The sequence below is a fragment of the Barbatula barbatula genome (assembly GCF_947034865.1).
Source record: "Barbatula barbatula genome assembly, chromosome: 14".
Classification (NCBI taxonomy): Eukaryota; Metazoa; Chordata; class Actinopteri; order Cypriniformes; family Nemacheilidae; genus Barbatula; species Barbatula barbatula.
Genome location: NC_136777.1, coordinates 2944597 through 2957991, shown reverse-complemented (window position 1 = coordinate 2957991; position 13395 = coordinate 2944597). Strand labels below are relative to the sequence as shown.

Below are 13395 nucleotides of genomic sequence, written 5' to 3'. Positions count from 1 at the left end.
GAAACATTAATCAGACAGACAAGTGCACTTGAGATGAAATAACGGGCAAGTGCACTACAAAAGAGAACACGGACAAGTTTATTCAGCGATCCTGTACAGTGAACACGTATTCTTCCCAAAATAAAAACTAGATTTGCATTAGGCCATACCCGAGCTTGCAAGGTGGCAAATAATTAGAAATATCTGTTGCGTTTAGCCTGTAAATGTGTCTTTACAGTTATATAATATAAATATAAAGTTTACAAAATAAAGATATAAGTTACAAAATTATGTAATTTAGTCTGTTTGATTAAGTTTATTCATTCGTGTATTTTTGTAAAACATGTAAGTTGTGTTCACTGGTGCAAAACCATGATGCAAGGTTGCCATGCTATATGGGTGTTCTGGGTGGTTGCTATGGTATTCTTTATTAGGCTTACTGGTCCAATAAACATAAGCCCCCCGAGTTTGTATAGTATGAGATTCTGGTCCCTAGATATGGCTTTTTTTGCAAATCTAGAACAGATTTGACCTGTTTTACAATATCATGCACACATAAAAAAAACCTAGTTTCCCAGCAAGTGCCACTGATAAGACTGATAATACTTTGATGCCTTGCAAGCATGGCAGTAACAAGCAAGCGAGCTACAAATAAAACAAGCAGCAGTACATATAACCCCAGAGCAACAATGCTGCATCATGGACACGTTTACAAATTCCAGTTGCTCCACAATACAAATTTGGGTACACTGTATGATTGTCATGTGGGTTAACCAACATAATAAAAGTACTATTCAAAATACTCTGGTCCTTCATATCATGGCAAACATCATCCACTGCAAGAAAAAAAGAAAGACGTTTCAAGCAACTGCTCGGATGCAAAACGAAGAAACACAAGAAAAATGACAAACAGTACCTGGTTGAAGGTTAACTCAATGAACCCACTCTTGTCAATGTCAATCTTCTTGAACACTTCTACAAATGAGAATGCAGAACTTTTTTTAGCGTGTGATCAAATATAAAAAAAGTATGCAAAGATACATACAAAATATAAATCACATTAAACAAAGAATAATAGAATTATTGAAAATGTGCAGACCTACTCGTCCGCATGCAAATACAGAAACTGAATCGATACATGGATCATGTACATGTAGTGTCAAACGATCAGAATCAGGAACTTGACAATATTATCATAAACATATTTGACCGTGTACTTACTGAACATCATCTCTAGCCGCATCAAACAGGCCACAAAGTTATCAAAGTCAATGGTCATGTCTGTTTCACCGTATCGTGCCACCAGAAGCTGATGAATGGTGTCATTCAAAGAGAACCCTGTGCAGAAATAAACACGGTTACTTCAATTAAAACTCTCTACGTCCATAAATGTATATCAGGGCTGTTCAATACTAACTACGCTTGAAAATCATTTCAAAACATACTGAAAGTCTGAATTTAAAACATCTAAGGTCACCTGCTTCCTTCAAAGCCATTCGCATCTCTGGTGTGCTCATGCAGCCGGATCCATCCATATCAGACTTCTTGTAAATGACCTGAAAAGAGATGACCGAAGTTGTTCATTCAAAACAATGCATGACTGACAAACAGCATTTGTGGGTTTTTGCAATTTTCAGTGCAAACGTACAAGATACTTCTGAATTTTCTTCCACAGGGTGGCAAACTCTGCTATCCCCAATTTACCATTGCCACTGTCCTGCATCAGAGTTAAGTGAAAACCAGATAGAAAATGAATAAAACAGTAACTTTAAACTCTATAGCTGATGTTTTTGCATTACTGCAATGATTTCAGAGGCAGATCTGCAGAATAGATTTAATTATTTAAGACTTCCAAATATCAGCAAAGAAATGTATACAGGTTTGGAACAACTTGAGGGCGAGTAAATGATGACTGAATTGTCATTTTTGGGCAAGTAATGAATTTTAACATTTAGAGGAAGTGAGTTTTGCAGACACATCTACTAATAACTTTATAAAACTTTTAAATATCTCAGAGAAGGCTGCCTGGTGGACAGGCTGTAAAAGGATACGTCCATGAGATTCACCATGATCCTACATGTATCCAAACTGAAACCATCAGTTTTAATATCAGTCCCTGTAAGGAGAACATACATTTTTATGGATCTTCAGAAATGCGTTTGTACCTCAATAGTTATTCATAGCGAAAAGATTACTTACGTTTTGAGACTATTTTGTTGAGAATTGTTCGTATCTCAAAGCTAGAAATCTCCATGTCCTTAAACAAGACACAAATACATTTTATGAGCTTAAAATCCCTGATCAGCCATGTTTCATTTTATTAAGTAAAACATTATGAGCAATCAGAAATAACTTGCATCTCCTGCTAGTTTGGTAAACAGCCCCCTGAATCCAGAATCCACCTCTGCTTCAGACACAGTATCCTGAAGACGCGGTAAATATATCAGCGTTATCCAGAAAGTAAAATATAGCTAACTGTAACATAACAGGGACACAGGCAGATGTGACTTACATCTTCTATGTCTGCTTCCACAGGATCATCACATTGTCTGGAGGAAAGATGGAAAAGAAATAACTAGTGCATCATATAAAAAACAATGGAAAAGGAAATAAAGTGTTACATAACATTTTATTATGTTATATTTTTATAAAATAAGTCCTTACTGCATCTCAGACTGTTTCTCAGAAAAAACGCGCACACAGAAGTCTCCGTTCTTGTTCGGCTCAAAGGTGGAGGGAACGATGAGATATTCTCCGGGAGGAAGTTTGAAGCGGGTGCTGACCTCTCTCTGATTGATGAAGGTCTCGGATCGAGCTTTCTGAGCATGTGAGAGGAAATAATTCTTATCCAGATGAACTTCCTTCTGCCCATGGAACTACAACGAAGAAAAAAGAAAACATAATTAAAACTTTACTAAAGAAAGCATGAGCATTGAACAATGACCACGGTATTGTCATGCAGTTGCGAAGTTGCATGTTTGAGTGGTTTTTAGTATATGCTTTGGTGATATGGTTGGTTGTTGTTAGGTGGTTTATTGGATGTTCTGCTTGAGAGGTCAAAAGAGACCGGGGGCTTTGTATGATGTTCCTGGAGCGAGTCAACTTTTCTCACCTGAGGAGGAACCTGAAATTGACAGAAAAACAACAGTTAAACTGTATAAACATCCCGCATCACAGGTTATGTCATAAAACTTTTCTATAGATACCAAATGTAATATTGTATCCGAGCAACCGCACCTCATAGATGGCATAGCCAATGGTATGCATGTCTTCTCCGGCCTTCCGCATTTTGCGTTGATTCTTTTGGATCAGACCGATGACCACACTGCAGCCCACTTCATTATCATCAGGATCATCATCTTCCTCCTCTAGTTTGATCTTAAACTGAGGATTCATCCAAAATGTGTCTGTGGAAAACAGCAAACAGTCAGGTGACTACGGTCAAGTCAACAGGGACCATTTTTGGGTGAACTATTCCTTTAGTAACCCTTGGTGTTGTCCCACCCCAAAATTGATGCTATTGGCTGAAGCACAATTTTAATGTGACACACTGAGTGCAGTTCTGTTTACTGCCACTAGTGGCGCCATAAAACGACACACTTGGGCAATGGAGTTACTTTGCAAGCATGGTTTGGAGGTACTCACAAGGATGATTTCTGCAGCCACCAGCCGTCGAGCCTCTTCTCCAGCTTCCATCGAACTTACTCGAGCTCCAGTGTTTGACTGCGTCAGATGTCAGTGTGTCTGGTGTCAGAGTGCAGATCTCTAGACGAGAATAATGTCTCACAAAATCTGAAAATGACATCCTGCACAAATACAAACAAGAATGAGGAAAATATTTAATCACGCCAAATCAACATATTAACAATATACTTTTTATACGTTTTGAATGTATGTGACTTTACCAGAATTCTCCGTCTTCTGCCTTCACATTCTGTTGTTCAGATGGACTGACTGCATTCCACTCAGGAGAGCTAAATATGTATTAACAGATAAGATAAAAGAATAAGGTACAAAAAAGACCATACTCGTACCCAACTCGAGTGTTGTTAGACACAATTCGGAGTACGGTTTTCAGTTCATTAAATTGACTCAGTGCCATCCTTCTGACAAAATAATAGAAGAGAATGTGTTAACCAAATCAGCATCCATAACTACTGAAATGGGGGTGATAGTTCACCCAAAAATGAAAGTTCTTTCATCATTTAGTGTCCTTCTTGACTTTTGTTCTGCTGCAGAACACAAAAGAAGATATTTTAAAGAATGCTGGTAACCAAACAATGGCGGTGCCCTTTGACTTGCATTGGTTTTGTGTTTTTACAAGAAAAGTTAATGGGTACCACCATTATTCGGTTGCCAACATCATTCAAAATTCTACTTTTGTGTTCTGCAGAAAAAAGAAAGTCATACAGTTTTGAAATGACTAGAAGGTTAGTAAATGATGATATAATCTTTTTTGGTAAAAATTAAGTAATAAGTTTTGAATGTTGGGATATTTACTTGTCACTCCAGGCCCCTGTCCATTCCACTTGACCCCAAGGATTACGAACTCGGACCAGCTTCTCCTTTCGGCCTTTGTGATTGACCTGATAAGACCAAAGCATCCCCTTAAGAACATGCTGCTATAGACTGTTTCAAAGCGACAACTAAACAAACTTGACTGCGCATGAACGCTTTTGTGGCCCGAACTTAACTTCAGGTACACATCCCAAAAATAGAGTTCCTGTAGATTATTCTGATAGCAAGCAAATGAAATAAGTAAATTTCAATAGCTTGCAAGTTAAAAGTTGTTCTAGCTAGTATTATTTTGGTTTACCAGTAGAAGAACAGTTACTTGGCTAAACTTAAATGGGACAAAGTTACACAACCCTTTCAACAAATTGTTTATTTAAGAAAATTATTATGCATTAAATATTAGTATAAATCAATATTCATGTAATTAAATTAAAATATGAAATAGTTTATATAAATAAAATACGAATAGCCAGACCGAAATACAAACACAGACCCGAAAAGTTAACTTAAGTTGAAATGGAAAGGAAAAAAAAAGATTAAATTCGTCTTTTCTCGACAGCGCAGATAAAGATTTTTTTAAGACACTCAGATGAATAACCTCAATTGCCCCAGTAAGAGAGTAAGCATGTCCCTTCACAAGTTTCTGAGAAGTGATGAGCCTCAGAATCAGCAGCACTGGTGATCTGCAAAAACAGAGAACAATTTGCATGGAAGTATGACGTTGCATTGACATGAATATGATTTTCATTTTTGAATCTATATTGCACAGGCAAAAGAGCTCATACATCTATGGAGCAGCCCAACAGAGCTCCAGAGTCCAGGGCCTTCCTGATAATTTGGAACATGTTGGGTGGAGAACTTTTCAACTCGTACATTTCTGCAATCCCTCCAGTGAAATCCTCAAAGCCCTCAGTGGTGGAACCACCAGACAGAGCTTCATAACATCCATTCACCCTGAGGAACACGAAACGACAATTCTGTCATTCACAGAGAAAACTGTCATCCGCAGACACATACTGTAGGGATAGTATCCGACATACACAATATGCATTGTACTGATTTCTAGCTCAAGGTCTATATGTACGACTTACACCAAATTATTAGAAAAAAATGTGGAAAGCTGGAATGCATTTTTGGTTGTAAGGCGAAACAATGGCATGACTCACTTGGCGTAGGCCTTCTCCAGCAGGGCGCTCCAGAACTCCGAGCCTGTGACCGAATGAACAAACAGCAGTTCTCCATCTCTAGTGGGCAGCCGGTCATCCACCACCACATCAACCCACTCCCCAAACTGCCAAAACTGACACCAAATAACAAACAAGTATTAGAGAGAAACAAACAGCAGCCGAGAAGCCAAAACAATCGAATCCATGAGTGAGCAACCTCGTAAAACATAAGCCTAACACAGCAACTAAGCACTGTCACGTATACATTTTTAAATCCAAAGCCTGCAATACATCAACACGCATTTGAATCCAAAGTGTGTTAAAGATGGTCACGGTGGTGTTAAAGAATAAAAATACAATATAAAGCCGAGCGCACACACACACACACACATTGGGAGGGCTCTTCCTCTGAGATCAGTGGTGCGGTTACGTCCTGTCCTGACCAAAATATTCCACCATCCCATAAACCAGATCCTATTCTGAGTTTCTCTTTGAAAAGTTTTGAAGAAATACACCCATCACTGTTTAGAAAAATCTATTAGGATTTGGAGGATCACCTAATCTATCGCAAATCCATTCCAAGTGTCTATTTACATTGGTTGGACAAAGACAAACATCTATTATTGTGCAAACCTAGATTAGGTCTGTCAGTCTGTATAGAACACCCAAGCAACTGCCTGGTAAAGCGATAAAAAGGAAGTGAGAATACCTTATTAACCCCTAAGCAAGCCGGCCCACATTCCTTCATTTAGTCTTAGTATTCAGGCTCATAACCTTTAAATGTCAACAATCTAACTTATTATGAAATACATGCAAAACTGTACAGATGCATAGAAACTTCATAAAGAACACAGCTTTGGAAAAATTATGCAAAAATTCCAGGAAAACTGATGGTTTTCAACATTGCTTAATGTTCACATGACATCTGTTTGTCTACCTGGAAGTGGAAAATGCCGGCATAGTCTTGTCCAAAGCCCTGGTTGGATGGTACGACACGGGTCAGAACATCTTTATTGAGGGTTAGAGAGGCAATAGCTGCTAAGAGCCAACAATCACCTGGAATAAGATGTAAGAGGTTTCATCAGCTATTTTAGAATAACAGAAACAAGGTGAATCAATATATAAGTCTAACCAGCGGGTATACGCTTTCAGGTTCTTCCCCTGTCGCATTACTTTTTTACGCTTTGAGACATTCAGAAGGATGAATCATCTCTCATATAGCTGTAGCAACGTTTTCCTGATGATAACATCATTTGTATTTACACTGAAAGTGTTGCTAAGTTACCCATTTCCTCTTTTCATTCACGAGTCAATATATTAAGTTACAAACCAGATGAAATCCTAAAAATGTGATGTCTCTTAACTATGAGCACACATTAAGTGCGTATTGGATGAAATATAACAAGCCGTGTTGTGAGGCAAGGTTAGAGTAACACTCCTGTTGTTATGCAACTGCACAGCAGCACCCCTCATTACTAATACAGACAGAAGATTTCTCTATGTGCCTGAACTGATTCATGGCAAGTCTTACAAAAAACAAACAGCTTTTAAGGCCTGTGGGATGAAAACAGCATCTGTGGAATTTCACCCGAAAGTCAGCACAAAGACTTCTCTGATATGGGAGCAACCAGTGAATCTTACCACGGAGCCGTGCACTAGACTTCAGTGCAAAATAAAAGTCATTAAGAGAGTTTACAAGGTGTGAAGTGTGACAAACACCCCAAGTCAGGAAACTAAGAAAAAAGGTTGTGTCACAGGGAAACAAAGTACTCAAAGTGTACAATGCGGATATCCCAAAACGTTTAAAGACAAGCTATTCTAAAGCTCAAAAATTTTATAAAATACAAGGCGGAAGAGGTAGAAACACTTACCTAAAGCTCCTTGGCAAATATCTGTTCTTGTAGCCCCTCCAACAATAAACTCAGGGTTGGATATCAGTTCCTACAGCGCAAGAGCGATTCATATTCAATTCAAATGTTTTTTAGCGTTTCAGTGCTGTACTTTTTCATAATTTTGCATTTTTTTCAAAGCATTATTACAGAACTACAAAAACAAGTGTTGGGTTACATGCAAAAGGCATGTGAAATGTTTGAACATACTATGATGCCCTGTTTCCATTCAAATACTTACAGGATGAGTCATTTGTCAACATTTATTTTCCCTGTAACCTCAATCGCTGCTTTTGCATCAGTTTTTTGCTTTTTCTAATGAACAACTAAGCAATGAGAGATCACTTGATATAAACTCCTCTCCCATTCACATAATCCTGCAGCTACAATCATCGTTTTGGTAAAAGCACAGTAACTGCGTTGATGTAAGTGTAACTCACCCCTGGTCTTTTCCACTGGATTCCTCTGGTCTTAGAAGATCGCGGTCCGAGTTCGTTAAAGCCCAGAGATTCGGGTGCGGTTGGGAATGTGGGATCGCAGAAGAGCTCACCTCGGCTCCGACACTGACTTCTGAGAGACTCAAAGTTCTGGTTCAGGTATTTCACGGCGTTGGCATTCGTGCCGAAACCAGCCGCCAGTGCCCTGTTTTTAGCGAGTGTGGATGCCACTCCTGACATTTTCAAAAGCAGCTGTAAGCCTGACGGTCAAACTTCTGCTTTTACTCCTTCATCTACTCCTCCTGCTGCTGCTGGGACAGGCGTGGTCGTGCGCGTCCGTAATCACAGAGTCGGTTTGCAACAGGGCGCGTTGCGATCAAAACCAGCTGGAGGACGCAACGGAGTGGGAAATACGTAGAAACATTTAAACGCTTGGTCTACCCACCACCACACGTGGCATGACTCGGCATCCGTTTTTAAATGTTTGGCTCTTGCGTCGAGTGTTTTTCACATATGGGTCCAGCCCCCTTTTTAACGCGAAAAAACGCAATTTACGCGGGGTGCTGGAAAATGGGTGACACGACGCGACGCAATACGCATATGATGTGAAAAAAATGCAACGTAAGTTTCGGAAACTAACTTAATATAAAGTTTCAATATTCAAGGTAGAGAGAGTGAGTGAGAGAGAAAGTGAGATCTGTGTTCTCATGACGGATAACTGCTGCCCTCTTGTGTCAGTAATCCATTCAGAAACCATCGAACCAGAAACCAGCATAAATTTGGAATTTGTCGCGTGTGAAACTTTTTATATTGCATATAGTAATTTATTGTGTGTCTGATATTTGAACTGTGTTTTGACTTCCATAACCTTTTATGTTTTACTTATAGTCAATGTTTTCTTGTACAGCTGCTTTGTAACAATGAAAATTGTAAAAAGCGCTATATAAATAAAGCTGACTTGACTTGACACCTCTCACATCCTTCAAAAAACGACCTAAAACCCATCTCTTCTGTGAATACTTGACACACAAATGAGAAAATATATATATTGTGTACACTTAACCTTCTCTCTTTCTCTCAACAGGTAGTGGTCTGGCTTTTGTTGAAACTAGTAACTTTGTATTAGCACCTATAGTACTATTGCTATTTTATGACATATCGTCTAGTGCTCCTTGAAGTAAGTCGCTAAAAGCGTCTGCTAAAGACTAAATGTAAATGAACGATTCAATAACAAATATCAATTAAACAAATATCAATTTAATTAAATAATCAGCTACAGACTATATCTATGAATGGCTCCATATAAAAAATCCACAAATTAAATTTGCTATGGTTTGGTTTTATCCACGTCAGCTGACACAGGAGAGCCAATGGCGTTTCACTATTCCATATAATGGAAACAAACACAAGTACGGCAAGACAGGTGCTTTGGAAATAAGAAATCACACAGAATATGCATTTTCCTGGCGTTTTAGTTTCGTTTTCAGAGAAGAAAGACAATAATATAAAGTCGTGAGGCTATAAGTAAATGACATATGAGTTTCAGAGTAGCCTACTTTTCAATGTATTTGTATGTTATCTGCAATATATGTGGTTTCACGGCGACTCGTGTCTTACATACCATTACCAAAGCCATATTTTAGACATTATGATCCCTGAAGTCTCTTATAAATTTGTTTGTAATAAAACACTTTGAATGCATAGGCTACCGTTGCCTGTCATGTTGTAAAAGTCCTTGAGGGGGCAGCAAATCTACGGAAATGGCGCTTAGAAAACCCCTATCATGTAATATGTATCATGTCATATATTTGCACAATTATAATGTATTGATAGCGTTTAGCTGATATCATGCACAGGCTCAGTTTTAAATGAACACATGTTTTTCACAATATTATCTAGAAATTCACTGTTCAAACTAACTTTATATGACAACCTGAAATCAATAGATTTTGGCACTTCAAAATAACCAAATGTTGCCCGTTTGATTGATCTTACTGACTTTAGAGCGGGAGTGTGTGTGTGTGTGTGTGTGTGTGTGTGTGTGAGAGAGAGAGACAGAGAGAGAGAGAGAGAGAGAGAGAGAGAGAGACATGGTTCTCTCGGAGCATCAGCAGCACTCTCTCAGCAACGGGAGGAGCGCTCGGTCGTCAAGCGCGCTCGGGTCGGATTAATCAGGAGGAGGCGGCAGGTAAGGGCGCACATCCACAGAGATAAGACGACCACCTGCATCCGAATCTGACTGCAAAACTAAGATGTTTAAAAACCTCTATTTCTAAAGATAATTTTTTTTGAGTGTCAAATAGATAGTCTGAAAATTGATTTAAACAATGTGTTAAAACTCGTCCCGATGCTCTAGCTCCTCCATTGACTAGTTTGACTAGTTTATTCGTAAAGTCCTGCGTAAAATGTTCCGCGTGATAAGTTGCCCGTATCGTGTAGCGCCTGCTGCGCGTTCTTTTATTTATTCATGTGTCGTCCGAGCGCGCGATGGGTACGTAAGGGGTTTCACCGTGCGCGTCTCATTGTCAGTTCACTTTTTGTTTAGCTTCATCAATGCGTTATAATTCTGTTTCATCAAGTTTGGTGCTCGGTGTTTTCGACATGCATGCATGAAAATCTGATCGTTGCATCCAAATGTGATGTACAAAGTGATCAGCTGCACCCGAGTTTTATGGTGACATTGTTTCACTACGTGTTTATACATGAAGATAGCAAGGGGTCTTTAGGAGGGTGTTGGGTGTTATTCTTGAATAAGGTTGAAATTAGATATACTGAGTTTGTCTAAACACATCGTTGGAGAGGTTCTTAGTTGTTGTCTGAAATCACAAATATGAAAATGGACCAAACCAAAACTTAACGTGTTCCTCATTCTCTCTATCGTTAACGGAGATGTTTTGGCTCTTTCTAATATGCACATGAGGTATGCCAAATGACAAGATCACCAGTTTAACATTTTAACCGTTGATCAGTTGGGAACTTTTATATATTATTTTGTTTATTATCACACTGTGACTTCATTCCAAAACCTAGTTAGCTATCTAGTCTAGACAACAATATAAGGCATCAGACTCACAATGAGGAAGACTGTTAAGTGTCTTCTTCTGACAAAACACTAAAGCAGCATTACTATTTGTAGGGCCACAGAGTTTAACTTTATTCGTTCCATTTAAAAATAACAGCTAATCTAGGCGGTTTACTAAGAGTTTGAGCCAATGTCTATTGTTATTACCTAAAAAATATTTTGGTTAGTCTTTTCTTGTTGCATTATGGGATATGGTTGGACTGAATGTTTAATGTGTTTCATCATGAGGTTGAATGTCTTTGTATGCATCGGTATTACATCATCAGGAATTTGGTTACCTTCACTTTGTTAGAATTGCAAAAATAATATATGCTCAATGGACATACTGTATATGTATGTGTGCACAAGTGTTTCAGTTTGATATAGAATCAGCTGCCACAGTTTCTTACTCGGCATGTCTGTCAGCCCTTTCAAATCCACTCTGAAACGAGCACAGACGAAAGAGAGAGAGGGAATGATCATTCGAAATGAAGGCTCGGGATGGGACAGCTATTTTGATTGACGGGCTGAAATGACTGGCTGTATCAGAAGGAGGGAGGACCGAATTGCAGAGACAGTGACACTCCAAAGATACAAAGAAGAAACGGAGAGATGATGAAAATAAAAGATGAATTTGAGGAATAAAATGGAGAAATCTGATCTGTGGATATATGTACTGTAATCAGCAAACTCGCTTTGGCGTTCTTTCTATTCCTTGCTCGCCTTCTCTCCGTTTCACCTTTTCTATCCGAGAGTCCCGTCTGTGCGAGGTCATTAAATCAGTGGGGTCAGTCAGGCAGAACACAGAGGTCAGAGAATAAAGAAGGGGTATAGAAGGAGAGGGTTTTTCGGACAGGACCCTCCCTTCAAGCCAAATACACATTGCCTGTGTTTGAATGGAATAATAAAATACTGCATACTTGCACGGTTGTGACTTATTTTGGCTTGGCTTTTTAGCAGATTTTGTAAATTATGTAGAAATGTTTAATTGTCACAGTGCAGAGTAGATCTTATTTGTCTTAAAACTATGTTCACATATACATGTATATTGACCAACCACCCTGCTCCCCAGTTGACCATTAAACTGACCATCGTAAAATCCATATTCATTTTGCTTTTAAAAGAAAAAAGAAACTTACACTTTATGCAAATCACGTGTCATATACATTTAGGCATTTAGCAGATGCTTTATTTTACCTTCTGAAAACAGTTTTGTATACATTTTATTTGGTGGTTGTATGAAGCAAATAACTTCTTGTTCAGTTCGTGGGAGATGAAGTCAAGGCTATTGCATTGTGCATAGGCGACCCTTTGCAGTGTGCTTTGTTGAATATTATACTACACAAGCATTCTATACATACTCAAGATTTGCATACTCTGCACAGTATATGAAGAGTTTGTTTTCAAAAACAGAAACGTGGTTAAAAAATCATTGTTATTATGTTTTTAATTTGACTTGGAATGCACAAAAACGGAGTTACAGTGGTGTGAAAAAGTGTTGGCCCCCTTCCTGATTTCGTCTTTTTTTGCATGTTTTTCACACTTTAATGTTTCAGATCATTAAACAAATTTAAATATCAGTCAAAGATAACACAAGTAAACAAAACATGCAGTTTTTAAATGGAGGATTTAAATCATCTTTGCAGATTTGTTGTAATTCAGCCACATTGGAGGGTTTTCGAGCATGAACCGCCTTTTCCAAGGTCATGCCACAGCATCTCAATAGGATTCAGGTCAGGACTAGGCCACTCCAAAGTCTTCATTTTGGTTCAGACATAATGGGACGCACACCTTCCAAAAGGTGGTCTCGTTGGTCCACAGATTATTTTCCCAAAAGTCTTGGGGATCATCAAAATGTTTTCTGGCAAAACTGAGATGAGCCTTTATGTTCTTTAGGTTTTCGTCTTGGAACTCTGCCATGCAGACCATTTTTGGCCAGTCTCTATCTTATGATGGAGTCATGAACACTGACCTTAACTGGTTTTAAAACCTTTTCCAGACCGATAGATCTCAATGACTGTCTTTCGTTCTCATTTGTTTCTGAATATCTTTGGATCTCGGCTTGATGTATAGCTTTTGATGATCTTTTTGTCTATTTCACTTTGTCAGGCAGGTCCTTTTCACTGTAAGTGATTTCTTGATTGCGACGGGTGTGGCAGTAACCGGGCCTTGGCGTGGCTAGAGAAATTGAACTCAGGTGTGATAAACCACAGTTTAGTTATGTTTTAACAGGGGTGGGCAAACACTTTTTCACACAGGTCCATGTAGGATTTTGTTTTCCCTCATTAGTACAAACCTTCATTTAAAAACTGCATGTTGTGTTTACTTGTGTTATCTTTTGACTAATA

The 13395-nt window shown here is 38.6% G+C and overlaps 1 protein-coding gene across 1 annotated transcript; it reads right to left on the bottom strand.

The window, feature by feature from the left end:
- Positions 1-46: 46 nt before the first annotated feature.
- Positions 47-8268, bottom strand: capn2a (calpain 2, (m/II) large subunit a). Its single transcript, XM_079473217.1, is given in 22 exon segments — positions 47-815; positions 896-954; positions 1201-1317; positions 1457-1535; positions 1628-1696; positions 2031-2095; positions 2179-2236; positions 2337-2402; positions 2492-2528; positions 2644-2855; positions 3092-3103; positions 3217-3386; positions 3625-3785; positions 3885-3953; positions 4480-4565; positions 5093-5149; positions 5151-5177; positions 5280-5448; positions 5661-5794; positions 6598-6716; positions 7532-7601; positions 7990-8268. Coding segments are annotated over 22 exon segments (2097 nt in total). The 5' UTR covers positions 8227-8268; the 3' UTR covers positions 47-791.
- Positions 8269-13395: the final 5127 nt, after the last annotated feature.